This window comes from Thunnus maccoyii, chromosome 5, assembly GCF_910596095.1.
Source record: "Thunnus maccoyii chromosome 5, fThuMac1.1, whole genome shotgun sequence".
Lineage (NCBI taxonomy): Eukaryota > Metazoa > Chordata > Actinopteri > Scombriformes > Scombridae > Thunnus > Thunnus maccoyii.
In genome coordinates this window covers 2134338-2161309 of record NC_056537.1, presented here as the reverse complement: position 1 = coordinate 2161309, position 26972 = coordinate 2134338, and the positions used below count along the sequence as shown (strand labels likewise).

Here is a 26972-nt window from a genome sequence, read left to right as displayed (position 1 = left end):
CACATTTGCTGACTTATTTAGTCTGAACAGGCCAAACATTCCTGCAGTTCAGGAGTCAACATTTCATAATCTTTCTCAACCTGTGAAATTCCTCCCATTCCTAAAATATCCAACCTTATCTCCCAGAAAGTATGTTTATATAACCTACTTATTTGCTTTTTGGTTGAGGTTAGGGATGGAATCAGTTAAATGTTAATAAAATAAACATGTCGCATCTCAGGTGTCAAGCATCGACACCATCGTTCCCGTACATTCAGAGGGAATAATGTACTTTTTACCCAACTATTTTTATTTGACAGGTGTAGTTGCTTGTTAGATTGGGATTTTACATTAAAAAAACATTGCATAAGCTTATATAATATGCAATTCTTTGTTAAAGATTAAACAAGTGGTTCCCAATCTTTCTGGCTTGTGTCTCAGTGTCTCATTGAGGCCTCTTTGTCACGTTCAACATGTCTCAGATGCTCAATGAGGTAAAATTATCAAATATTTCGGGGAAAAAAGCAAAGATTAGAGAAAAACCATAGACTCTATAAAAATATGGACGTAGTTACCGTGACGACACCCGTTGGTTTCTGAAGAGCGGTTTTGAAGCTCAAAGTGAGCCGCTCCGGCCGTCGCCATCTTGGCAGTGCGAGACTCTACCTAACTCCCAGCCAATCAAAAATGGGCAAAGAGGCGGGCCCAACGGCTGAAACAAGCCACCTAGCGGCTGGCGGACCTGTCACTCAAAGCAGCCATGTCCTTCATTATGCAGAACTTTACGGCTTAATAACATTTAAACAGGTGAGTTATAATAAAATTCACCCCCCGTCCAGTTGTCATGAAAGAGGAAATTAGCTACAGAGACCAAAACCGTTGTTTGTACCAGGCTGTAAACATGTTTATTTCTGTTGTAAAGTTGGACATTTTAACATGGGGGTCTATGGGGATTGACTCGCTTTTGGAGCCTCAAGTGGTCGTTCAAGGAACTGCAGTTTTTGGCTTCAGGCTTCAGCCCCGGAGGTTGCTGCTTGAGAAAACCCCAAAAATGAACACAAATCAGTTTTACAGAACTTTTCTTCTTCTTCGTCACCCCATCAAGACCCCTCACATTTATCTTGTGACGCGTGGAGGAGGCCAGACTCCGAATCAATAGACTAAACTAACTACAACAGTAAAATACTGCTGATCCACTGATGCATCAATATAAAGCAAAAGAAAAACATCTGATAATGTAATAAATGATAATATGAGTCAGCGCAGCCAGTTTTCAATAATGAATAATTTTAGTTTTGATACTTTAAGCACATTAACTGATAATACTTTTAAAACTATTATTGTAATGGAGTACTTTTACCATGTGTTATTGGTACTTTTACATAAGTGAAGGATCTTTAACTATTGAGGATTTATTTGTAGCTTTTGGAAATTATTAATTGATAACAACACTGTAAAAATCTGTTTTTATTCTGGTGACACACTTTAGCCTCCGTACATTTGTGAATCATCAAAATCTACACTTGAATTTACCAGTAAATTGTTGTTTTTAGCTTGGTCCTAATCCATCTCCTCCTCTTCTGGTAAATGTTAGTGAAAATGATCTTCCCGCATTACGGGAGGCGTGAGCCAAAGGTCAGACATCACGACCCTCTCGATACTTTATTATAAGGAGTGAAAGGATACCAGATATTTTAGGACAAGCTTCAAGAAACTCATGTTCAGTTTTCCTGTTTCTGCAAAAAGAACAAATAAATCACTGTTATCTGTTTAACCCCCCCTCAGTTTATCTCTCCATGTGACGTCTAACGTGCCCTGTAAGGCCCAATAAAGGAGGTTTTAATAGCAGTGATGCATGCAGATGCTTCCACACCTGCACAGAGGCCGAGGTGGCAGCCAGGCAGTGAGGTAAGGTGCATCGCTCTCGTTATCAGGAGATAATTCTCACTCTGTCTGTTGACGTTTCCCTGACACACATATTATTATCTTCATGATAATAAAAGGTGTCAGGTGTTCAGGGAAAATATAGGTTTAGTCTGATGTTCAACAAATCATGAAAGATTTAATTTAATATCATTTATTTTTATTCTGATGATGATTTAAACAAAATGTACACATTGGAAACAGTTTTTTGTTTATGTTTTTTTTTAACAGTCAAATGGTTTCTGAATATCTTGGATTTCATTATATTATTATTATTATAATGTCACTTATGTCTTATTTATCCAAAGCCAGTTATCTTTATTTTAAATTCTATTGGAAATCACAAATAATTCATGCTGACATTTGAGCAAATATCTGAATTTTTCAGGCTGATGTATCATCACTGGTATATATATTTTTTTTAAATTGCAAAGTAATTTATGTGTTTTTTCAACATTCACACTCAGTGAGAAGGAACCTCTGAATTGATTAAAGTGACAAAACTGTGATAAATTGAATCACTGACTCTTAATGTCCTCTTGCATTAGTTAGTATTTATTTGTTTTACATCCAGTGTAACAACAACAGTCAGTTTTAAGTTTGCTCTTATTTTGGGAAAAGTTTTATGTATCTGAACTCGCTGAACTTTGAATACATCAAGCTGAAATATCAAATATTCAGTCCAATGTAAAACTTCAGTTATTATTCAGACATTTTTGCCTTTTTGTTTACAACCTATAAAAAAATAAACCTTCAGTGAACAGCAACCCCTGATGTATTGTTCTAACAGACTTTACATTTTAAACAGCATATTATTGTGTTAAGATCTCTACAACGTTCGCTTACTTCTTACTTCTTGACTCGTAAATTCATCATAAAAACAAATACACCGAGTTCACTGAGTTCACCGAGGTCAAAAATAAAGAAATGCCAACGTTAAGTTAATGAAAAACCAGAATCCTACAACACATTACGGCCTTTAAAGGACCCTGTACTGGGTCTCAATGCTTTTAATTTTGCCATTGATTTGTGCAAATATCACTTATTATCACAATCAGTCTATGAATTATTCAGCGTTTTCTGGTCAATTCAGCTTAATACACATTAATACACAAGTTTCAGTTATTTATTTCAACATTTCACATTTCATGTTTAGCATTTAGCACATAACATGTTTAGCTTAGCTTAGACTAACAGAGGGAAACTGCTAACCTTGCTCCATTAAAAGTAGTCAAAGCTCCTGCTGTGTTGTGCATCCAGGAGTTCCTCTAAAGCTTCCTGGAAGATGCAAAACCTTTAAATCTAACCACTCAACCTCAAACATTAACACATTTATGCTATTTATAGACAGAAGGGTAAAAATAGGTCAAAGTGTGCCCCTTTAAAGTGCCATAAATTAAAGGCTGTGTCACATTATTATCTCACCTTCGTGTTGGTACAAAGATAACTGATTAATCGCCGGTTATCTCTGCACCAACGACTGAGCAGGTTTGGTGTCTTGCTCAAGGAAAAGTCCATGCACAAATAACCTGCGACCTCCAACACTTAGAGGCAGGAATCTCTGAGAGGAAGCGTTCCAGCTCGGTCATCAGCTGCCTGAAAGTCTCCCAGGTTACAACACCGGGAACAAGACGACAAGAGAGAAAGAAAGGACGAAGATGATGTTGAAGAAGTTGAGAAGCGGGTTGTGGAACTATCGCAGCATCGTCCTGATTGTCTTCACGCCGCTGCTGCTGCTTCCTCTTCCTCTCGTAATCGGGACAAAGGTGAGTCTCCTTTAAACACTGAAAACCAGAGCAGTGCAAAGGGCAACAAAGAATAGTTTATGAATCAAAGCAAACTGCTCCAACAGACAGCTGTCTGCATTGTACCTGTTATAGAAAAAGGCTGGGAGGAGCAGGGGGGGTTTTTTGTTAAAGCTGCACAAATCAATATTTTTACATTAAAGGATCCAAACCAACAATGAACTGATCTACTAACAAGTATTGTGTGTGTATCAAAGCCTGATATATCTTATTCCTCCTCCAGAAACTATTAAAAACACATCAGTGAGCCACACCGCTGCACTGGGTGACATGTTCCTTCATTGTATAGAAACAGCTCCAAAGACTAATAAAAGCGTCAAGTTTTCAGTCTTTGGAAAGTATTTCTATGTCAGGATGCACACAAGGACAGCTTCAGTGGATATCTGACACATTTACAGTCTTTTTAGCATCAAATTCTCCTCTTTGTGTTTCCTCGGACAGTGTTTCCCTGTTGAGCTGCAGGTGGAAGTATAGTAACAAAAAGAGGAACTTTGGCACTAAAAAGACTGTAACGTTGAAAGATATCTACTTGATTTGACTCATTTGGACGCTGAAGCTTCATTTTAGCTTCAGATAAACTTTTAAATACATTTTTTGCACAGAAGGAGGACTGTGGATTTTGTCCTCCATCACTTCCATTGTAAGGTCATTATGAAGGGATCTTCTAATGGTCAGTATGAACAGGAGGAATGATTACAGCAAGAAACACAGGTTTTAAGACACACTTGAAAAACTGTGAACTCGTCCTTTAAACATATTTCACACAAAAACCAAAACAGTAACCCAAAGAAAACAATAACATGAAGAAAATATTTAAAAAATCAAATAAATAAAGAACATTTTGGCTTAATATTAGATGCATGTATGTGGTGTGTGTGTGTGTGTGTGTGTGTGTGTGTGTGTGTGAGGATGTGGAGGGAAGAGAGCAAAAAGGAGGAAAGCTGCAGTGTTGTGTGTTGTGTGGGGTTGTTTTTTTGTGGTTTGGCGCCATAGTGAAACCAGGATGAGTCAGGACAAGAGCTTTATTAATATTATTATTATTTCTCCCCCTCTTCATTCCTATCCAACCTCTTCTTTTTATAGTTGTGTTTGTTTGTCTGTCCGTCCTCCCCCGTCCTTGCTCTCATCGCTCCTGAACACAGAACAAGCAGTTCTGAGATGAATCAGAGGTCCTCATTACTTTAATAAATGTGTTCAAAGTGAAAGCCAGACCTGCCTGCACAATTTCCTTTTTTTTTACATCATCTACATCGATCACAAAGCTGTTTCTACGCTCTGAAGGACACACGGAGCGGAGTCATTGACAACCGTTGCAGAGTTCAACACGCTTTAGTAACGCTTTGAGCAGTTACCTTGAAAGAAAAAAAATCTATTTATTGGAGGTGATTTGATGTTGAGAAGACACAAAGGAAAAAAAAGGTTATTGAATAAGTTAATCCTCCTCTCATCTTTAAAACATTATTTTTATGTGGTTTTTTGGCTTTTATCTGGAGTGCTGCTCTTGGCACCGTCGTCCAGTTTAAACTTTAATTATCTGACTTCTGCTCTTCTGTGATTCCTGTGATTTTTTGTGTAAAAAAAAAAGGATCTATTTTCACTGTATCTGCAATTTAAAATTTCAAAAGAAGAGAAATGAACTGTTGAGATTGTTCAAAGACTGTTTCAAGATAGAAATTGGTTAAGTTTACCTTGAATGTTGTGGAAGTTTTAAACGAAATTTCTGATTTTTTTAGCAAAATAATCATGAACAGTATAACATGAGGAGACGTGTTACTGCAGCTTCACACCTAAGATGCACTTGTGTTTTATTTTAGTTTATTTAGAGAAGCAGGTGTTGCAACATTCACGTGTATTTAAAGATCTGTTTCAGCCTTTTTCACACTTTTCCTCTTTTCAATATGTCAAATTTTGACGCTTTTTGGTGAGAATTTGCCCTCTTTGTGTTTCCCTGTTGAGCTGCGGTGGAAGTATAGTAACAAAAAGAGGAACTTTGGCACTAAAAAGACTGTAACGTTGAAAGATATCTACTTGATTTGACTCATTTGGACGCTGTGCAGCTTTACAAGATGCAACCTGCTGCTGCAGAACATCTGAAAATACATTTCAACAAGATTAACATGTCAGGTTTTTCTCTGAATACTGCAAATATCTGATTGATTACTTGAATGCATGCGCTGCTGTTTACTTTACTGAGTGTTTCACACATACCTGCGGTATTGTCTGTGTGTTTTGTCCCTGTAGGAGGCAGAATGTGGCTTTGTGCTGCTGCTGATGGCGGTTTACTGGATAACAGAGTTGATTCCTCTGTCTATGACCGCCATGTTCCCTGCCATCCTCTTCCCCATGTTTGGCATCATGAAGTCCTCTGAAGTGAGTCCGTCTGTCTGATAACAGGCCGAACTTTAATAATCAAGTTTAAGGTTTGAAGAAGTTGCTATTTAAAATCACTCCTTGTGATTTAAACTGAAAACTAACAAAGAAGCTAATAATAGCTAATAATAATTACAGCCTGGTTATATCTGCTCATGGATGTATAATAAGAGCTGGATAGGGCGCCGCTGCTCTGCCTTGCAGCCAATTTTTCCCAGTGGCCACTCGCGGTATTGCAGCAAAAAATCCCCCTGCCCCCCAGAGGGTTAAACCAGAAGTCGCTGACTCGGCCATTGTAAAAGAGACATCTGTAAAACTGTTGATAGGACCCTTCAAACTGCCAACAACGTCAATTATGACTCTTTCTATTATGAACTTTTGATCCATGGAGGTTTTATGTTTGTAAAACTTTCCTCAAGCCGAGAAGCGATTTAAAAATCCGTGACATCATCACAATGCGGGGGAAACACTACTGTGTTATTCAGTGGGCCACACAACGCGGAAGCAAACCTGGAAGCTAGAAACTTTTGTGGTGTATGTACCAGGTGAGCAGTTCCTATAGGACTGGATGGGCGCCATTTTTAGTCCGGTATCCAGCTCTTACAATACATCCATGTATCTGCTACGTTACTAATGTTACGTTAGCTTAAATGTTTGGTACCGTAACTATCCTGTGACAAAGCTACAAAACGGCCAGTGTGTCGCCATTGAAGTGTTGTTCAAGCGCTTGTTGATGTAGTTATGTCGTCATGGATACCATATTAATTTACGATTATCTTATTATTAAACAACACACTACCACAGCTAGCCAAGAATCACTTTACATGCCCCAAAGCATTTAATCAGAATATAACTTTTTGACATGCGCAAGGTGGTTCCGCCTGCTGTGAAGCGTCTAGTCTGCCAGAAAAACAACAGAAGAAGAAACAATTATCAAGATGGAACCACATCGTGTTCTGGGTTCTTTATATTTAACAGCAATCTCGGCAGCACATGCTTCGGTGATACCCACAGACCAGTTTTGCTTTGTTGCCGCCGTGTTTTTAACCCTCCTGAAAACTCTTCTTCGTGTTACTTTTTTGAGATCCTCCCGGAAACTCATCACATCACCTAATGTTAACCCCACGTGGGGCAAACAGGCGGACAAGGAATATATTTATTCCAGCCAGAGAGAAACGATTGGATTAAGCGTTAACATGGTTATTAGGTGCCAGTATTTTCCTATTGAACGTATTATCAAAGGTTTACAGCACCCCTCTCAACCTGATTGAAAATTCATTCTGATTGGGCCGGATCAGATCAGTCTCTTCCGATTGAGGTGGTTACACAGAGCTTTTTTATTCTGATTGGGCTATTATTCTGATTATTAGTGGAATATTAGGATCCATGTAAACGCTGGGTTGACTGGGTTGAAACTGTACTTTTGGATTAGTCCAAACACTATTTAATTTAACATTATTACATACTAAAAATATCACCAAGAGTTCACCAATCCTGCTAATTTAAAAAATGAATAAAAACAATGGCTTCATTCTCTTAGGGTTCGTCTTCAGTTACTGAGCAGCTAAACTCCAAATTCACATTAGAAACGAGGCTGAAATTGAAACAATTGTTCTTCTTTGATCACTGTTTCTCCTCCAGGTAGCAATGACGTACTTTAAAGACTTCCACTTCCTGTTGGTGGGCGTCATCTGCCTCGCCACGTCCATCGAGAAGTGGGGTCTCCACCGCAGGATCGCCTTGAGGCTGGTCACCATGGTCGGAGTCAACCCTGCATGGTGAGCGCCAACCTTTCTCTGCTGTAGATGCAGATTCAGGTGTTCATATGTTCTCTGCTCGCCATGACCGCCGCCGTGCTGTCGCCTCCAGGTTGATGTTGGGCTTCATGTCCGGCTGTGCCTTCCTCTCCATGTGGGTCCAGAACACCTCTGCTGTTACCATGGTGATGCCCATCATGGAGGCTGTTGTCCAGCAGATCCTGAAGGCCAAGGAGGAGGAAACAGCCGGTGAAGACAACCCCAACCTGCAGCTGGACGGTACTGTACCTGCATATCAGTAGTAGAAGAAGTACTCAGATCCTTTACTGCAGTAGAAGTACCAATACAACAAAGTAAAAATACTCCATTACAAGTAAAAATCCTACTACAGTAAAAGTACATAAGTATTATGAGCTTGATGTAGTGAAAGTATTGCAGTAAAAGTACATAAGTATTATGAGCTTGATGTAGTTAAAGTATTGCAGTAAAAGTACATAAGTATTATGAGCTTGATGTAGTTAAAGTATTGCAGTAAAAGTACATAAGTATTATGTGCTTGATGTAGTTAAAGTATTGCAGTAAAAGTAGTGGTTTGGTCCCTCTGACTGATATATTATTATATATGACATCATTAGATTATTAATAGTGAAGCATCAGTGTTAGAGCAGCATGTTACTGTTGTAGCTGCTGGAGGTGGAGCTAGTTTACACTACTTTATATACAGTTAGCTAGTTTAGTCCAGTGGTTCCCAACCTAGGGGTCGGGCCCCTCCAAAGGGTCAGCAGATAAATCTGAGGGGTGGTGAGATGATTAATGGGAGAGAAAGAAGAAAAAACAAAGTTCTGATACACAAATCTGTTTTCAGTTTTTGGACTTTTTCTCTAATCTTTGATTTTTGCTGAAATATTGGATCATTTGAACATTTATTGAAATGAAAGCATGTGAGAAGTTTAGAGGGAAAAATCACTATTTGGTGGAGCTGTTAACAACTCATAGACATGTGAAATGTGACCCCGACTACACACTGCTTTTTGTAAGACGTCAAAAGACAAAAAGGTTGGAAACCACTGGTTTCATCTTTAACAATGTGTTGTATTTTAAATAAAACATAAATAAAATCAGTTAAAGAAGAATAAAATTAAATAAAATAAAAATAGACAAAAGATAATAGAGAAAAAATATATTTTCAGTGCATTACTGTGTTGCCTCAAATTTAATGAAATGAAAACACAGTAGAGAGAAAGAAACCATCACACAGACTCATAAAGTTGGTGATAAACAACATTCATCAATGAACATGAACCAAACTTCATCAGTTTTGTGTGAGAGGAAAGTAAAAATTATGTATCAGGCAGAAATGGAAGTAATTTTCTACCATTTTCTGTTAACTATGATAAAAAATGACCTCTAAGAATAGTAAAAGCGGTGCCATAACTTAACTACAGTCTGTTATTTTTACAGAAACTGACGAGGACATTGGAAAGAACAAGGAAGATGTGAGGTATGTGAAGGATCGCCTTTATGTAACGTTCACTGTCGCTCATTGATTACTTCCGAAACACTTCTGTCACTGTAGCTGCTGTCATTGCAGTACATACAGTACACATTAATACTACGTTCCACTGTCTCTCAGTGACAACAAGCATCCAGATGTTCCTGAAGAAACTTGTGTCGAGATACAGATGGTGTCGCCGCCTGCTGCAGCTCAGGTACATCAACCACCTCTGTTACTAAAATACTACTGTTACTACAAATCAAACTGCTGTTTCTGCAAATGCTGTTACTACTACTGCAACTATGCCACTGGTATTTATTACTGATACTGCTATTACTACTACTAACTGCTTCTTATACCACTACTAATACTATCATATATTATAACTGTCCAAAATGCTGCTGCTAGGCGACCCAACAGATGGTCACATATTATTACTATTTTAACCTCACTGCACTGGCTTTCAGTTCATTTTAGAATTCATTTTTCTCCACCCAGGACTTTCTAAATGTACCTCCAACACATTTTAAGACTCGTGCTTTCCAGTCGGCAGCTCTGGAATAGTCTCACAATAAGCTAAAGGTCCTTAGATACTGAGGACTCTTTTAAAAAGCTGCTAAAAACCCATCTGTTCAGATGTTCAGGCGTTTGGGTAGTATGTGGTATATCATATTTTAATTTGTCTGTTTTATCTGCTCTCCTTGTATATTTTATCTTGATTTTCTTTTCTTTGACTGCGAAACACTTTGTGACTGGTGTCTGTGGAAGGTGTTATATAAACTTTGCTATTATTACTGTTACTGCTACTGCTTTTATTTTGTGAATGCTGTTACTCGTACTACTACTGTTATTGCTACTACTACTATTTCTCCCTCTGTGTCGTCTCGCAGGCTGCGGTGTGCCATCCTGCGGCTTCCAGACAGAGCGATCGGGACCTGATGATGTGTAAAGCCATGTGCCTCGGCATCGCCTACTCCTCCAACATCGGAGGCATCACCACGCTGCCGGGAACGTCGCCCAACCTCATCTTCTCCGAGTACCTCCACCAGTGAGTGGTTCGCTAGACATCCTGAGTGCATGTGAACTAAAAATATGTAAGAGTTGGTATTTGCTAAATATAACTGGACAGTAGTAAATGAAAGAATACAAAGCCTCTGTGTGTGTTAATAAAATGTCATTAAATCCGCCTCAAACACAGGATTTACCCGAGCTGTGACTGCATTAACTTTGGGAACTGGCTGCTGTTGTGCCTGCCCATCAGTGTTATCATGCTGCTGCTGACATGGATATGGCTGCACTGGCTCTTCATTGGCTCAGAGTGAGTGTCAACACATCATTTTCTCCACCAATCACGTCCTCTGTGTGTGTTTTATTCAAGATAATCAGTGTGCGTCATGCTGTCTGGTTCCCACCTTTAGCTTTATGTGTTGTTTTTTCTCTTTATTCATCTGTATATTGATTCATTAGTGCAGCGATTATCAGTTTTTTATCTTCTGTGTTTACAGTGCAGTTCAAGGTCACTGCTTGTTTACATCATTTATCTATTTGTGTATGTTTCTGTGCAATAATGTAATAAATAGAGATGACATAACAGACACACTGGCAGGGTTGCTCCCCAACTTTAAACCTAGAATTAAAAGAAACAGGTTTCATTTTAAACATTTTATTGTTGGTTTAATCCTCTCTGAACCTTTTGAAACCAAGATTTCTGATTAACTTTAACAGTTGAGGTGGTGTAGTGCAGGGCTTCTCAACTGGTCTCACACTGGGACCCACATTTTCCCACCGTCATTATGTCATGACCCACTTTTATAGAATTCAAACCGAGCAAATTCATTTTTCAAAAATATCCTTCAAAAACACACGCCATCTTTTTTTTTTTTTTTAACATAAATACATATATTTACATGCACAAGGTGTATTTCAGAGCACATTATTAATAAAACTGAGGAGGAACATGATGACTGCATGTACACTAAAATAAATATTAAAACTGCACAGAATAAATAAAACCACAAAATAAGACTCATGAACAGCCGAGTACTTTAAACCTGTACATGCAAAAAAAAAAATTCTACCTTTTAAATTATTTCACACTATCTTAAATAATTTATGGGTTTTTTTTTTGTTGTTTCTAAATGGCGCTTCAGTTTGGATGGAAGCACTTCACTACATATCACACACTGGAGGTTCTGTCCCTTTTTATCCTCAGTGTAGGAAAACACTGTTTCCACATTTTAAATACTCCAACATCAATCAAATGATGGTTACCATGGTTACGGTGCGAGACCGCTGCAAGTCTCTGACGCATGCCTGTCAAAAAAAAAAAAAAAATTCAAAATAAAAGACAAGTCCAACATCAGATGCGCATTATATATATTTTTTTATTTATTTATTTTATTTATTTATTTTTGACCAGCTGTCTGCGACCCACCCAGAACGGGTCCGCGACCCAAAAGTGGGTCATGACCCACCAGTTGAGAATCACTCATGTAGCGTAATAAATGAGATGGATAGAGCACAGTTAGCAAGTTTACTGAAGATAAATAAAGGAAATAGTTGCTATTGTCTAATATCAGAATCAGAATCTGTTTATTATCCAAATATGCAGCATATAAAGAATCTGTCTTGGCGTTTGCCCCCAAAAAATTAAACATAGAATTAAAAATATAACAAAAGTAAGGTGATAATAATACTGAAATAATAAAATAAACAAAGTAGTACTAAATTAAATGAACATTTTAAATTTTTAATATATTTCCAGAATGGAATAATAATAGTTTTGATGAATGTGATACAAAACTTGAAATGAAATATTGAACTTACAAAGGAAACATTTGACAAGAGCAAAAATGTAATGTGACGTGTGCAATAAATAATTAAATTATGTAACAGCAGAGGTTGAATGCAATACACAATGTTAAGTCTAGTTTGCAGGAATTAAAAGAGGAAGTTGACATGTGACGTCCAGTTTGATAACATGACAACCAGCAACAGCTTCTGTGTCTGCTGATGGAGGATTTTATGGCTCCATAAATGTCATTAAATACACGTCTCAGTCTAGATAAAGGTTGTTGGATGAAAATAATGATGATATTAATAACAACAACAACAACAACAACAACAATAATAATATTAATAATAATAATTGATTTGATACACGATGCAGCTCAGTGTGTTTTACATCAAACTGTATGAATAAACAATTTTATAGATAAAAAATATTTATAACATGAGATGTAAATACAATTTTAAAAAAGGGCACAAGAATAAGCAAAAATTACAATAAAATCAAATTTAAAAAAATATTGAATAAATTGCAGGACTTTCTTGTTCTGTTCCTGACAAAGTCTGATATCGTTTTTTTTTATTACTTAAACTTTTTTTGTAAAGTTCTTTACAATAAAATTAATAATTAAATATCTTTGTTCCGGGTTTGGCAAAGCGGGTTAAACAACATCACACCCAGATGACTTTTTTTAAAGACTTTATTGATAAAAAAACCAAATTCCATTTTATCAAAGTCCAAATATTAAACATTATAAATTGAAATTACAATCAGGTCTTATGAAAGGAAATACAAAATAAAAGGACAATTACAATAAAAATACTAAAACTATCTCTTGTTTTTTTCCTTTCTTATCTTTCGTTCTGTTCTTCTTTATATTTTAACATTTATATTCTCACTAAATAAAAAAGCCTGCTGTGTACAGCTGATCTGGTGAATAATTGTATGTTGTAGTTACAATACAGGAACACGTTTCGGTATATCTCACTCCAGTACACCATCATCATCCACCACAACCAAAATAATAAACATAAAGTAGAATTATCACCTTTCTGACAACTTCAATAAAAACTGAAAATGCAGAAGCTTCATAAAGTAGAATTTATGGCAGAGCTGCTGTGTTTTAGATATTACAGGTGTTCCTAATAAAGTGCTCAGTAGTTTTATGTTTCACATTATATAACTGTGAAAATACATTATAATCACATAACGTTCAAATACTCAGTTTGGTTTTGATAAATGTTTAATATAATCTCAGAAGTCGGTGATTGATGATACCTGCTTTCATCTCAGCACGTCCCGAGGCCCGCGCGGCGTGAGCGTAATGCTAATGTTAGCGTTAGCGGTGCGATGGTGTCAGACAGGTTAACGACCTGTGTGCTCTCAGAGTGCTTTTAACCAATCACAGTCAATCATTCAGTTCACTGTGAGCATTTACCTGCCACCTATCAATTGTGTGAACAGTCTGTGTGCACTGGACACACACACACTCACACACACACTCACACACACACACACACACACTCACACACACACTCACACACACACTCACACACACACACACACACTCACACACTCACACTCTCTCTCTCACACACAGCTGCAGGTTCCTGTGGCGATGTGGAGGAGGACAGTCTGAGAAAGAGAAGGCAGCGAGAAAAGTGATAGAAGACGAGTACAGAGCTCTGGGACCCATGAGGTGATCACTCATTCACTCATTAATTCACTCATTCACTCATCAATTCATTCATTCATATCAGTCATATGTTTGTTCATAGATTGTTTTATTCATTTATTTATTAATTAATGTCTCAGTCAATCAGTTATCTGTTCAATAATCAATTTATTCATTCACTCATTCAGTCATACAGTGTGTTAATTCATTCATTCATTCATTGTTGTGTTTGTTCATAGATTCATTCATTCATTTGTTCATTAATGCCTACAGTCAATCTGTCAATTCATTCCTTTACTCACTCACTCAGTTAGATGTTTGTTCATTGACTCATAGGTTGATTGATTCATTCATTCATTCATTCATTCACTCACTCTGGCTTTCAGGCAGTTAAATGTTCATTCATTCATTTGCTGTATATGTTTGTTCATAGATTCATTCATTTATTCATGAATTGATGCCCCAGTTAGTTGCCCCATCAGTTATATGTTGATTGATTGATTGATTCATCCATTCATTCTATCATATGTTCATTCATTCATTCAGCTATATTATCATTAATCCATCCATGTATGCATTAATCCATTTATGCAGTTGTGTTTGTTCATAGATTCATTAATCCATTAGTTTTATTTATTAATGCTCCAGTCAATCAGTTATCTGTTCATTCATTCATTCATTCATTCATCTAAACCTCCCTCCCTGCAGTTCTCAGGAGATCATCACTCAGCTGGTTTTCCTGCTGATGGTGCTGCTGTGGTTGACCAGAGCTCCGGGTTTCATACCCGGCTGGGCGTCTCTCTTCCCGCAGTGAGTCACATGTTCCGCCATGACGGCGGCGAGAGACACGTCCATCACTGTTAGATTTTAAGAGACGGACTAACACATTGTTGTGTTTGGGGTGTACTTTTTAAAAATATATATAATAAGTAGTGTTTTATGCTCTTTCCTTCATACTCTTGCTGTAACCAGCTGACACTCAGATGACAGTTTGATCTCTAATATAATCAATTATTAATTTATTCAGTTCAAGTTGAGGTGAAATAAAACACGTCTGATCAGTTTTTTTCTGTTCTTGTCTTGAACAGTCATTCAGGCTACATCACTGACGCCACCGTGGCTCTGCTGCTGGGCCTCGTCTTCTTCATCATACCTGCCTACGGACCCTCCAGGAAATACGGTAACTACACAAGAAAATACACTTTACTCACTGTAAACAGTGCTGGAAAATCACTAAGTACATTTACTCAAGTATAGTACTTACGTAGAAGTTTGAGATAAAAATTGTTATGCACTTTGAGCTTCATTAAAACGCTCTGACATGCATTTATTAGTGATAAAAACAAACAATATAATAAACTATAATAATACAAAACACTAAAAGAAGCCAGTCTGCATAATGAGTACTTTCACTTTTGATACTTTAAGTAAAATTTTCAGGATTTTTACTTGTAATGGAGTATTTTTAGCACTGTTTCTACTTTCTTCCACCTCTGACTGTAACGGCTACATTAGCAGGTAAACAAGTACATTAACTCAAGTACTCTATGTTGAGTACTTTATGTTGTACTTTCATGTTACTTTATACGTCTCTACTACATTTCAGACAGAAATATTGTACATTCATTTAAAGCCCCCGGAGGCATATTTATGATTTGTGATATTGGGTTATTCAAATAAAATTGACTTGACAGCTGTTAGATTAAGATTTAACATAAAAATATGTAACAAGTGTATAAAGTACAATACGTTATGAAAGATTAAACCTTTTTGATCTGTGATGTCTTACAAAAAACACATATGTAACAACGGCTGTTTTTCTGCAGAACAAGCACTTTTACTTTTTATACTTTTAGTACATTTTGTTGATAAAACCTCTGAACTTCCTCTTAAGTATTATTATGAATGAAGAGCAAGTCATTACGTCTGATTTTACCTTCATTCAATAATAAAAATGTAATCAATGATATTCTCAACGTTATGTAATTTTCAACAGCTGTTCCATTTGATAACCTGACTTAATACTGTAGTGAGAAACAGATTCTGTTGTTTTTCTCTGTAAAGCAGGATCATTGTCTCTCTCTCCATCCAGAGGCCATGATCTCCTGGGACGAGTTCCAGGCCTCCATGCCGTGGAAAGTAGCCCTGCTGGTCGGTGGAGGCTTCGCACTCGCTGAAGGCACGAAGGTAAACTTTCCCCTGCACATAACCAAGTGGAACCTAAATCTAACCAAACCTTAAAAGGACGGGTTCCCAATTTCATCAAGTGTGTCTTAAAACAACAGTCAGGAGCCCAAATGATCAGTGAAACCTGTTTTTCTTGCTGTAATCATTCCTCCTGTTCATACTGACCCTGAAGATCCCTTCATAATGACCTTACAATGGAAGTGATGGATGTAAATGTTACAAGCTGTTCTTTAAGTGGAAACCCTGGTGCAGACTCTCGTCTTACCAGCTCCCAAGAACCACCAGCAACAAAGGATTTGCAGCCATTTAAAGGTTTATTTAAAATCCTTTAGCTTCAGGGTGGCTTAACAGCAAAACAATAAACAAAGAGGAACTAAAGCTGAGCAACGTAAATTTACCCTCTCAAATAAAAGATAAGAAAAAAACAAGTCACTAATTTAACTCATAACTTCATAAGAACAGGAGAAAAAAGGATTAAACAAAAATGCTAACCCTAACCCCTAACCCTAACCCTAACCCCTAACCCTAGCCCTAACCCTAACCCCTAACCCTAACCCCTAACCCTAACCCTAACCCAAGCCCTAACCCTAGCCCTAACCCTAACCCCTAACCCTAACCCCCAACCCTAACCCTAACCCAAGCCCTAACCCTAACTCCTAACCCTAACCCTAACCCTAACCCAAGCCCTTACCCTAACCCCTAACCCAAGCCCTAACCCTAACCCCTAACCCAAGCCCTAACCCAAGCCCTAACCCTAACCCTAACCCTAACCCTAACTCCTAACCCTAACCCTAACCCTAACCCAAGCCCTTACCCTAACCCCTAACCCAAGCCCTAACCCTAACCCCTAACCCAAGCCCTAACCCCCAACCCTAACCCTAACCCTAACCCTAACCCTAACTCCTAACCCTAACCCTAACCCTAACCCAAGCCCTTACCCTAACCCCTAACCCAAGCCCTAACCCTAACCCCTAACCCAAGCCCTAACCCCCAACCCTAACCCTAACCCTAACCCAAGCCCTAACCCTAACCCCTAACCCCTAACCCTAGCCCTAACCCCTAACCCTAGCCCTAACCCTAAACCTAACCCCTAACCCTAGCCCTAACCCCTAACCCTAAACCTAACCCTAACCCCTAACCCTAGCCCTAACCCCTAACCCTAACCCCTAACCCTAACCCTAACCCAAGCCCTAACCCTAACCCCTAACCCTAGCCCTAACCCCCAACCCTAAACCTAACCCTAACCCTAGCCCTAACCCCTAACCCCTAACCCTAGCCCTAACCCTAAACCTAACCCCTAACCCTAAACCTAACCCCTAACCCTAACCCTAGCCCTAACCCTAAACCTAACCCCTAACCCTAAACCTAACCCTAACCCCTAACCCAAGCCCTAACCCTAACCCCTAACCCCTAACCCTAACTCCTAACCCTAACCCGCTACCAAACCTGGGTTATTATATCAATTTAGCAACTCTATGTACAACATTCCACACAGAAACATGTTTGCTGGCTGGTTGGAGGAGGAGGAGAGAGGAGAGAGCCTGCAGTAGCTGGAGGAGGCTGCAACCAATCAGCTCCCTGGAACAACCTGCACGCTCACACAGTCACAATCATTCAATCAGACAATCACAGTCATCACACACAAGCACCACAGCAGGATCACCAGAGAGATCTGCAATACATGCACAGGGTGGGATTAAAGCACATACACGCAAATACATAACAGCGATGAAAATCCTCAGTCCTCCTTCTGCACAACATTACAGTCCTTTTAGTGCCAAAGTCCCTGTTTTTGTTACTGTACTTCCCCCGACTCCCCCCATCTTTTCCTTGACCTCACTGGAAAAAGTCACAAGGTCAAGGAAAGATGTGAAGATCCGACTCCACTTACAGACTAAGACAGATGTGAAAAATTGTGAACCCGTCCTTTAAGAATGAAACTTTAATATAACCAGCTTCCTTGAACGCACCGAGTCTCTGCTCACATGATATAACTTACCAAATCAAAGCAGGAAATGAGAAAACGTTTGAACTCAACCTGTCTGACCTGTTTGTGCTGCTGCCGTCATTGAAAAAAAAAATCAAACGGCAACATTTCTTGTCAGAAAGCTCGTCTCATTCACTCACTGGATAATCCACAGACACACTGGAGACGGTTTCAAAGGGAGAGTTTCTGTTGACAGTGTGGTCTGTGGATTATATGCAAACACATGCTGCTGCTGAATGCTTTGAGCAGCACAAACTATGTTCTGTTACCTCCACTGTATTTGGGTAAAGGCAGGAATCTCACCAGCAGGTACATTAAAACATGGAGAAATAAAAATAGTAGATACCAGTAGAGGCAATCGAGGAAGGCTAATGGGTAATTTGGGTGAACTGACCCTTTAATCGGTTATAATTAGACAGAAACATAAATCATTATAACGTGTGTATGTCTGCAGAAGTCGGGCCTGTCTTTCTGGGTGGCCGAGCTGATGACGCCTCTGGGCGATCTGCCCGTCATGGCCACGGTCACGATCGCCTGCATCATTGTCACCACGGTAACAGAGGTGGCCAGCAACGCCACCACCATCACCATCTTCCTCCCCATCCTCTCTCCTCTGGTAGGTTCACAGCATTAAAGCACAACACATCTGATCACATGACGACCCGGTCACGTGATCAGAAACAAAAATCACTGGTGAAATTTTGAATGATTGATCAAAATATTGACCTGCAGAGGGAAATATTGTACTTTCTACTCCACTACATTTATTTGACAGCTTTAGTTACTTTTCAGATGAAGATTTGACACAATGGATAATATAACTAGCTTTTAAAATACAACACATTGTTAAAGATGAAACCAGTGGTTTCCAACCTTTTTGGGCTTTTGACGTCTTATAAAAAGCAGCGTGTGTAGTCGGGGTATTTTTCCATTGCTCGAGTAAAGGATCTGAGTGCTTCTTCCACCTCTGGCTATAATTGCAATTTTCCATCATTAGACAGCATGAGTTCAGGATGTGCTGCATCTGGATCAACTGTCACATCCTCTTCATACTGTTGCTGCCTCACTGAGCAGCTTTTTCAACTCTATATTGGAGCATCTCCGCCAGCTGAGCCGCATCTCTCACTACAATCATCTCACACCTCTGTCCAGTCTTTGGAGCAGCGTTCAAGTATTCAAATCATTCATAAAATCAGTTTAAATTTGTCTTCACCGGGAAACAGAGAGACTTGTTGTGCAGCTCTGTATTTGGGGTTTTATTTCAAGCCTTTTAGGGTTTGAATGCGATTACAGTGACATAACTTTTTGGTAAAAGATTAATTTAATCTGACACAAAATATCAAATACGACAAAAAAACAGCTCAAGTTCAGCTTACTGTTTGGCCCATAACTATCAGTAACTCATCGATACCTTCTTTAACATCCAGTCATATTCATACAGCTGTACAGGCCTGCTTGTGTAGCCACAGACACTTACTTCCTTCTTATTTCCGCTGCAGCTCCTCAACCTCCTTGTTCCTGATGTTCTTACAAATGTTAAAGGTGACCCTGAGAAGCTGTAGTTGATGAATGAAGAAGCAGTTACACGTGATGATTATTAAACTATTGAGACAGATATTTATGTTTTGTGTGATTCGTCTTCCTTCAGGCTGAGGCCATCCACGTCAACCCGCTGTTCGTCCTGATCCCCGCCACCCTGTGCACGTCCTTCTCCTTCCTGCTGCCGGTGTCCAACCCACCCAACGCCGTCGTCTTCGCCTACGGACACCTCAGCACCATAGACATGGTGAGTCCTGTGGGACAAAACACACAAGCATGTTTGTTTGATTTATCCTGATGATGTTTTTTACCATAACTTCCGTGTCTGCTCGCCGCCGCCGCAGGTGAAGGCGGGGCTCGGCGTTAACGTGATCGGCGTCCTTGCCGTTTTGTTAGCCGTGGCGACGTGGGGAGTTCCTTTGTTCTCTCTGGATACGTATCCTGACTGGGCGCCAGTCCTCCCCGAGTTCAACTCCACAATACCGTGATGACGAGTGTCCAGGTGGTTCTCAGGGACCTCTGGGGGCCTCGGCGGAGGCTCCTGACCCTCGATCAGGAGCAAGAGGATAAAATATTTTTATTCACCAAATGCTGAATGTATTTATTGTTCTTTACACACACACACACACACACACACACACACACACACACACACACACACACTGTAGTTTATGTTGAGAGACTTCGCCGATCAAACTCTTAAACATGTTAGATTTTATATTAATGTGTATATTTATTTTAGATACTGTTCATATCAGATAAAATAATAATGAAGTTAGTTTAGATTTTACTGTTTGAAAATAGTCAAAACTTGATTACTTTGTTTCAGTCTTTTGTTTATATTTCTTTATCTTCATGTTGTTTCTTTGTTGTTTTTGTGGTTTTTTTTTAAAATATTAGAGCTGTAAAATCCGAAAACTTGAAAATGTGTGTTTTTCTGCTTGTAAATAAAGTTTGAATGAGAATGAATGAATGTGGCAGCGATGTAGTTCTGTATGTACACTGCACCTGCACTCTCAGTGCTTCGGTACAGTATAATTACTGGAATGTGGTGTCAGTAGCTGCAGCAGAAGCAACGAACCCCGAACCAACCAAAACTTAAAACTGAACCAAACTAAGAATAAAACATCATTAATTAAAAACATGAAGCTGTTTTAATGTTCTGTACTTTACTTGAGTATTTCCATGTGATGCTACTTTCTACATTTCAGAGGGAAATATTGTACTTTCTACTCCACTACATTTATTTGACAGCTTTAGTTACTTTTCAGATGAAGATTTGACACAATGGATAATATAACAAGCTTTTAAAATACAACACATTGTTAAAGATGAAACCAGTGGTTTCCAACCTTTTTGTCTTTTGACGTCTTACAAAAAGCAGTGTGTAGTCGGGGTCACATTTCACATGTCTATGAGTTGTTAACAGCTCCACCAAATAGTGATTTTTCCCTCTAAACTTCTCACATGCTTTCATTTCAATAAATGTTCAAATGATCCAATATTTCAGCAAAAATCAAAGATTAGAGAAAAAGTCCAAAAACTGAAAACAACAATATTTCCCTCTGAAATGTAGTGGAGTGGAAATATAAAGTACCATCACTCAAGTAAAGTACAAGTACCTTAAACTTGTACTTAAGTACAGTAACAGAGTAAATGTATTTAGTTACTTTCCACCACTGATCGTTAGTTGCAGGACTCGCGGTGTTTTATTAGTTTTGTAGTTCGTGAAAATCAGACAGAGTGAGACATCTCTGTTGTTCTTCCTTCTATCTTTGGTTGCAGCTACAGGTTGCTCACCTGTGTGTTGGAGCGCAGAGCGCGCGCACTACGCGGTGGTGGCGGGCGCGCGCTGCCATTCCAACACAATCGCACGCGGCCCCAACCTCCAAGTATTAACCGTTTAGACCCCGCCCCCCCCATCCCCCCCCACCTCATCCAAAAAAAACCACCCTGACGTTCCTCTGGTCTCGGCACCAAACGCACCACCGACCGCAGCAGAGCGAGACTGTCGGTCGGTAAAGTGCAGCCGTTAACGCCACGTCGACTAAAACAAACAAACTAAAACCAAAACAGTTGTTTCTCTTTCTTTTGCTTTGTCGCTCTGAACCGGAGTTGTTGTTTTTTTTTTCCTGCCGTGAACCATGCTGGACCCGTCCTCCAGCGAAGACACCGGCGGGGAGTCCGACCCAGAAGTTGTCCAGGAGCCTGCGCGGAAACCGGCCGGCTCTTCTGCGGGGAAACGGGGCAACAACAACAGCCGGGCGGGCGGCCAGCAGCAGCAGCAGCGGCAGTCCGCCGCACCTGGAGGCGCCCCCGGTAAAGCCGCTAAAGACGCCACAGGTGAAGAGGAGGAGGAGAGGAAGGAGCGCGAGCGGATCCAGAAGGAGGAAGAGGAGAGGAAAATTAAACTGCAGATTTATGTGTTCGTCCTCCGGTGCATCGCTTACCCGTTCAACGCCAAGCAGCCCACCGACATGGCCCGGCGGCAGCAGAAGGTGAGTCCGCGCCGCAACAACATGCACCTGTTGTCTGGTATGAAGGGACCCGCCAGCGAACTCCCTCTGAAAACCTGCCAATTTAAAGTTGATGCTCTCACCTGCCAAAATATATAAAATAAACAACAACACTCAGACTCTTCTTTGAATCATAAGCAGCTATTGATGACTTCGGCGGATATTTGATCCACCACAAATCACTTATTTAAAGAAATAAAGTAACTTTTCTATTAGATTGTCCTGTTGCTTCCACATTGTTGTCCTTCCACATCACTCCCTGGAGGGCGACGGCCACCATTGTGATGGAGCTCTAACATTTAAAATACTTGTTGAACAAAAGCTGCATAGTGTAAAAAAATTAATGCCGAATTTTACATCCATTTGACCTGTTGAAGGTTAGCTCCTTAATCTATTCATATAGTCAATATATTCTTGGGACGCCTGATATTGACCTTAAATTGATCAAATTTCAAATGTGATCCGGCGTACTGGTAAAGACTGAAGAGAACTGGATGTGTCGGGGGGGGTTTTAAGCGCATATCCTTCGCAGTATTTTTTTTAAATCGCCTTGAAAAAGAGCAGATTAAGGACCAAACCACCCGGTAACATCTGCATTAACTCATTCAAACCAGATTATTCATGCATGCAGCACTCATTACATCAGCCACTTCCTCTTAAAATCCACTTTGTTGGTACTTATTGTAATCTGGAGGCTATATGTGCCATAAAATGCAAATAAAAACACCTGTAAACAGACACAATGAGGAGTTTCCTCCCCTTGAAATCCTCTGAAACATTAGTTTCTCTTCACTGAGGTTAATATATCAGCATCGCACATGAATGTAGATCCATAAATATGTTAAAATAGCTTCTTTTTTTTTTCTTCTTAATTTGCATGAGTCTGTGCTTTGGCTGCGTTTGATTGCAGGACTTGTTCTTGGCTGCTGCACATTCAGTGGCCTCTCAGCTGATTTGGTGAATAGCCCCCCCCCCCCCCCCCCCCCCCACCCACCACCACCTCCCTCAGGGGGTTTGTCCATGTTAGGTTCAGATGAATGCGTTGCTGGTTGAGAGCTGGAGGGCAGCCTGCACTTGAGTGAGCGCTCACTAATAAAACAAGCAGAAGAAGAAGCTGGACTGAAGAACGCTGGTGTGTCCTCCTCCTCCTCCTCCTCCTCCTTCTCCTCCTCCTCCTGCTGTCCCGCTGGGAAGCTTGTTAATGAGCGTCTAGTGGTGTGTTTTTTTTTTTTCATTTCAATATGCAGACTCGTATGTGAGTGTGAGTGGATCTGCTGCTGACAGAAGGCAGACGTGGGAGTTTATTTGTGCACAAGTGTAAGTTCAGAATATTAAACTCGTGTCACGTTAATAAGACAGAAACTTGAGCTCCAAGCAGGAGGAATCAGCTGCTTCCTGAGTTTTGTGCTGGAAGTCCTGCTTCATAAATAAACAGAGTGTGAATTCATTTAAAGCCCCCGACAGAGGAAGGGGAGTTACTGGTGTTACTGGGAGGCAGTGGGTGTGTCTTGTATGTGGTGGGTTGCCAGTTTGAATCCCCCCTCTGACTCCTTCCCAGCAGACTCCTCTGGATCACTGCAGGACGGAGAAATCAATCAAACATGCAGGATGACGGTTTATCTGCAGAGGAATAAGTCATGTTGTTGAGGCTTCAGTTTAAACTGAAACAGGAAGCAGCCGCTGTTTTCATTGATCGGGACGAAGTGATGCTCAGATCTGGTTCGTTGGATCAGCATCGTCACTGCTGCCGACCTGATGTGACCTCTGATTCATGCTGCACGGTTCTTGTCCAATTCAATCTCAGTCTTCGGGTCACAAAGTGAAAGCTTCAAAGATTAGTCAATTTCCATGTGATGCTACTTTATACTTCACTCCACTACATTTATTTGACAGCTTTATAATATAACAAGCTTTTAAAATACAACACATAGTTAAACCAGTGGTTTCCAACCTTTAAGCTGGAAGCAGTGTGTAGTCGGTCGTATGTTTTATGGAAAAATGCCAAAATTTTAATGCAGCTTCTAAAATGTGAGAACTTGAAGCTTTTTTGTGTCACATGATAGTAGAGCTGTAACCATTAATCGATTAGCTGTCAACTATTAAATAAATTGCCAACTATGTTGATAATCGATTAAACGTTTTTAGACATTTTTTTTAGTAAAAGAAGCCCAAACTCTCTGATTCCAGCTTCTTAAATGTGAATATTTTCTGTTTTTTTAGTCCTTTATGACAGTAAACTGAACATCTTTGCGTTGAGGATGAAACAAGACATTTGATGACGTCGTCTTGGACTTCTAGAAACACTGATCGACACTTTTCACCATTTTCTGACATTTTATTGACCAAACAACTAATCGATAAATAGAGAAAGTAATCAATAATGAAAATAAACTGCAGTAACAGACACTTGTTGCTGCAGCTTTGGGAGTTTGTTTTAATGTAATGGATCAACCTGCAAACACAAACATGGAAGAATCATTGCAACATAAAAATTAGATCTCATAGATGCCTGAATGCAGATCCTGATCGTATTCTGATTGACTGATAACTTCCTGCATGTGATTTATCATTTTATGTTGTAGGCAGCGGCAGGTCCTTAATGTTGACGATGACGTTCACCGTCAGATAACTTTACCTCTATTTGGGATATTTTCTGCACTTTTTGCTGGGAGGTTATTAGAAACATGACTTGACTTATGTCTGTGTTTGTCTGCTGTGATTATTTTCATCGACTATTAATCTGCTGATTATAACATCTTAGAGTCTGTTTTGTCAGATTCTCACATTTGAGAACATGTTTGACATTTTTGCTCAACAAATGACTAAAACAATTATTCAATTATAAAAATAGTTGCCAATTATTTTTCTGTCTAAATAATTGATTTAATCGACTGATTGTTTCAGCTCTAATCTAGTTGTAATATAGTGACGGTTTAAACAGTCGCCTTGTGGCTTTTCCTGCTTGTTGTGGCTGCACGGCTCAGTTTCCCCGAAGCATAATAAGACTAATATTATATTTCATCAAAATAGCGGCGTCAGTGGAGGCTCTTAATTTCATGTGCAGTGTGGTGCCTCCACGATAAAATACTACAGGAAACCTTAGAGGGACGGATTAAAACTCCTAAGTTTCCCTCCAGGACCAAACAGCCAATCAGAGCCATGTGATGACAGCTCGGTTCAGGGTGGAGACGTCACAGTTGGGGAAATGTTTCAAGAGTAGTTAAAGTTGGTTGTGGCTCGTAGTGATGAACCTACAGAGAATCATCAGTGACTCTGCAGCTCCTCTCGGCTTTACGGAGCTTTATAGTGAGTTTCAGCTCGTTGTTTATCTGTCCGGCTGCAACTTTACTGTTCTGGTTCACTCTCAGTGCTCTCATAGCGTCGTTTTTAGAGAAAAAGCTGTAAAAAGCCGCTGAACACTACCTGCTCACAGTTAGCTGTAGACTAGCTGGTGAACATAGTGGAGCATTTAGCAGCTAAAGAGCCAGATATTTCCCTCAGGAGTTGGTGGAGACCAAAAACAGATCTAAAAGAGAGTGAATATTGGACTTACATTCACCAGGTGGACAGAAACACGACTCCACATGAATGATAATGTTGCTCCGTAACTGCTGGATGTGGAAATAAGCTGTTTGCTAACATGTTAGCCACGAGTACTTTATAAGCTGATAATATGACAGAAGTAGTTTTTACAGACTATTCTGCTGAAAACAAGTGGACAAAAAACTTAATTTCAAGCAGCTTTAACTAGACTGAAACTATAAAGGACCAAGAATAGAACCCTGAGGAACCTCACATGTTATTATTGACATTATCAATGGGAGGATCACGTTGGTCCATAACTGCTGGATGTGGAAATAAGTTCAACAACTTAAAAGCTGATGATGTTGTTTCTGATGAAAACTAGTGAACAAAACATCAGTTACAGCAGATAAGTGAGCGACTGATTCTCACTTTGCAGACAAACGCTGCCACAGCTGATTTTTAAAATGACTAATTTCCTTTCTTTGTCACACTGACCCTTTAAACTAAACTGACTGACGTCGTGCTGCTGGTTCTGGTTGGTAGGAGGTGAAGGAACACAAGATAAATAGTAACACTTTCATAGAAACGTGCAGCCATCTTGAATCCTGTCAAGGTTTCCTGCTGGCCGCCGCGGCTGCTCTGGAGGCGGAGTTAATGATGCAAGCAGGTGCTTAGTGTCGACACACACACACACACACACACACACACACACTCAGCCTCCATGATGCTCACACCTCAGGGTTTCACCTCCCACAAGACACATTAGTGACACCACTTCTGTTTTTATATTATATATTTTATAATTTAACTCTAAACATCCTTTAGAGCAGAGAAATGACATGTTCTTCATTTGAAAACTATGAAAATCAGACCATCTGTGTATGAAAGACTAAAAGACAATAAACCTGTTTTTTTTTTTATTTCATTCTTGTCTTTGCAAACAGCCGTCGACTAAACCGTCACCTCCAGGTCTGTTTAGTCAACGCTGATTGTTTCAGGCTGTGTTGACGTGCAGATTTGTAGATAAATAAGTCCGCTTATTAGTTAAATGCATTTAGTGACTCACCTCGTCTCTCTGTTGACCCCCCCCCCCCCCCCCCCCCCCCGCTCTCCTCCATGTTTATTTTTACCGGGCTGTGAGGTGCCGACACTGAATGATGATGACAGGCGATTCATGCAGTGAAGTGAGACGTTAAAGAAAAAAAAAAACCCACATGAAGGCCGATCTGACGGTTCTGACAGCAGAGATCAGATATGAATCAGATCCAGGACCACATGGTGCTAGTGGGCCCACATCTGATATGAAAAAAAAAAAATCACATCTGAGTCAGTTGGAGGTTAAAAATGTGTCGGTATAAACAGAACAGTGAAGCATTCAATGGTATCAATACTGCCAACGTATTGTGATTATGGTTGTTTGCAGCTC

General features: G+C 39.7%; 2 protein-coding genes across 10 annotated transcripts in view; both read left to right on the top strand.

Annotated features, from left to right (window-relative positions):
* The first annotated feature begins 1010 nt into the window (after window positions 1-1010).
* Window positions 1011-20399, top strand: slc13a1 (solute carrier family 13 member 1). Of its 5 annotated transcripts, XM_042410796.1 has the most exons (16): window positions 1011-1887; window positions 3452-3668; window positions 5949-6077; window positions 7719-7855; window positions 7947-8113; window positions 9296-9335; window positions 9468-9543; window positions 10220-10377; window positions 10528-10647; window positions 13718-13816; window positions 14501-14602; window positions 14881-14972; window positions 15885-15979; window positions 18421-18582; window positions 19615-19752; window positions 19850-20399. In XM_042410796.1, exons 2-16 carry the CDS (start codon window positions 3561-3563, stop codon window positions 19991-19993), a joined length of 1767 nt encoding a protein of 588 aa, XP_042266730.1. In that variant the 5' UTR covers window positions 1011-1887; window positions 3452-3560; the 3' UTR covers window positions 19994-20399. The 5 variants fall into 5 exon arrangements, with proteins under 5 accessions (XP_042266730.1, XP_042266731.1, XP_042266729.1 ...); XM_042410797.1 differs by lacking the exon at window positions 1011-1887 and having other exon boundaries at window positions 2324-3668; window positions 19615-19759; window positions 19944-20399; XM_042410795.1 differs by lacking the exon at window positions 1011-1887 and having other exon boundaries at window positions 2325-3668.
* Window positions 20400-21444: 1045 nt separating this feature from the next.
* cadps2 (Ca++-dependent secretion activator 2) overlaps window positions 21445-26972 on the top strand; it is a 261245-nt gene continuing 255717 nt past the window's right edge. For all 5 annotated transcript variants that reach the window (XM_042410740.1, XM_042410739.1, XM_042410743.1 and 2 more), the window contains exon 1: window positions 21445-22003. In XM_042410740.1, coding sequence (XP_042266674.1) covers window positions 21650-22003 — 354 coding nt within the window. In that variant the 5' untranslated portion in view covers window positions 21445-21649. The remainder of the gene's footprint in view (window positions 22004-26972) is intronic.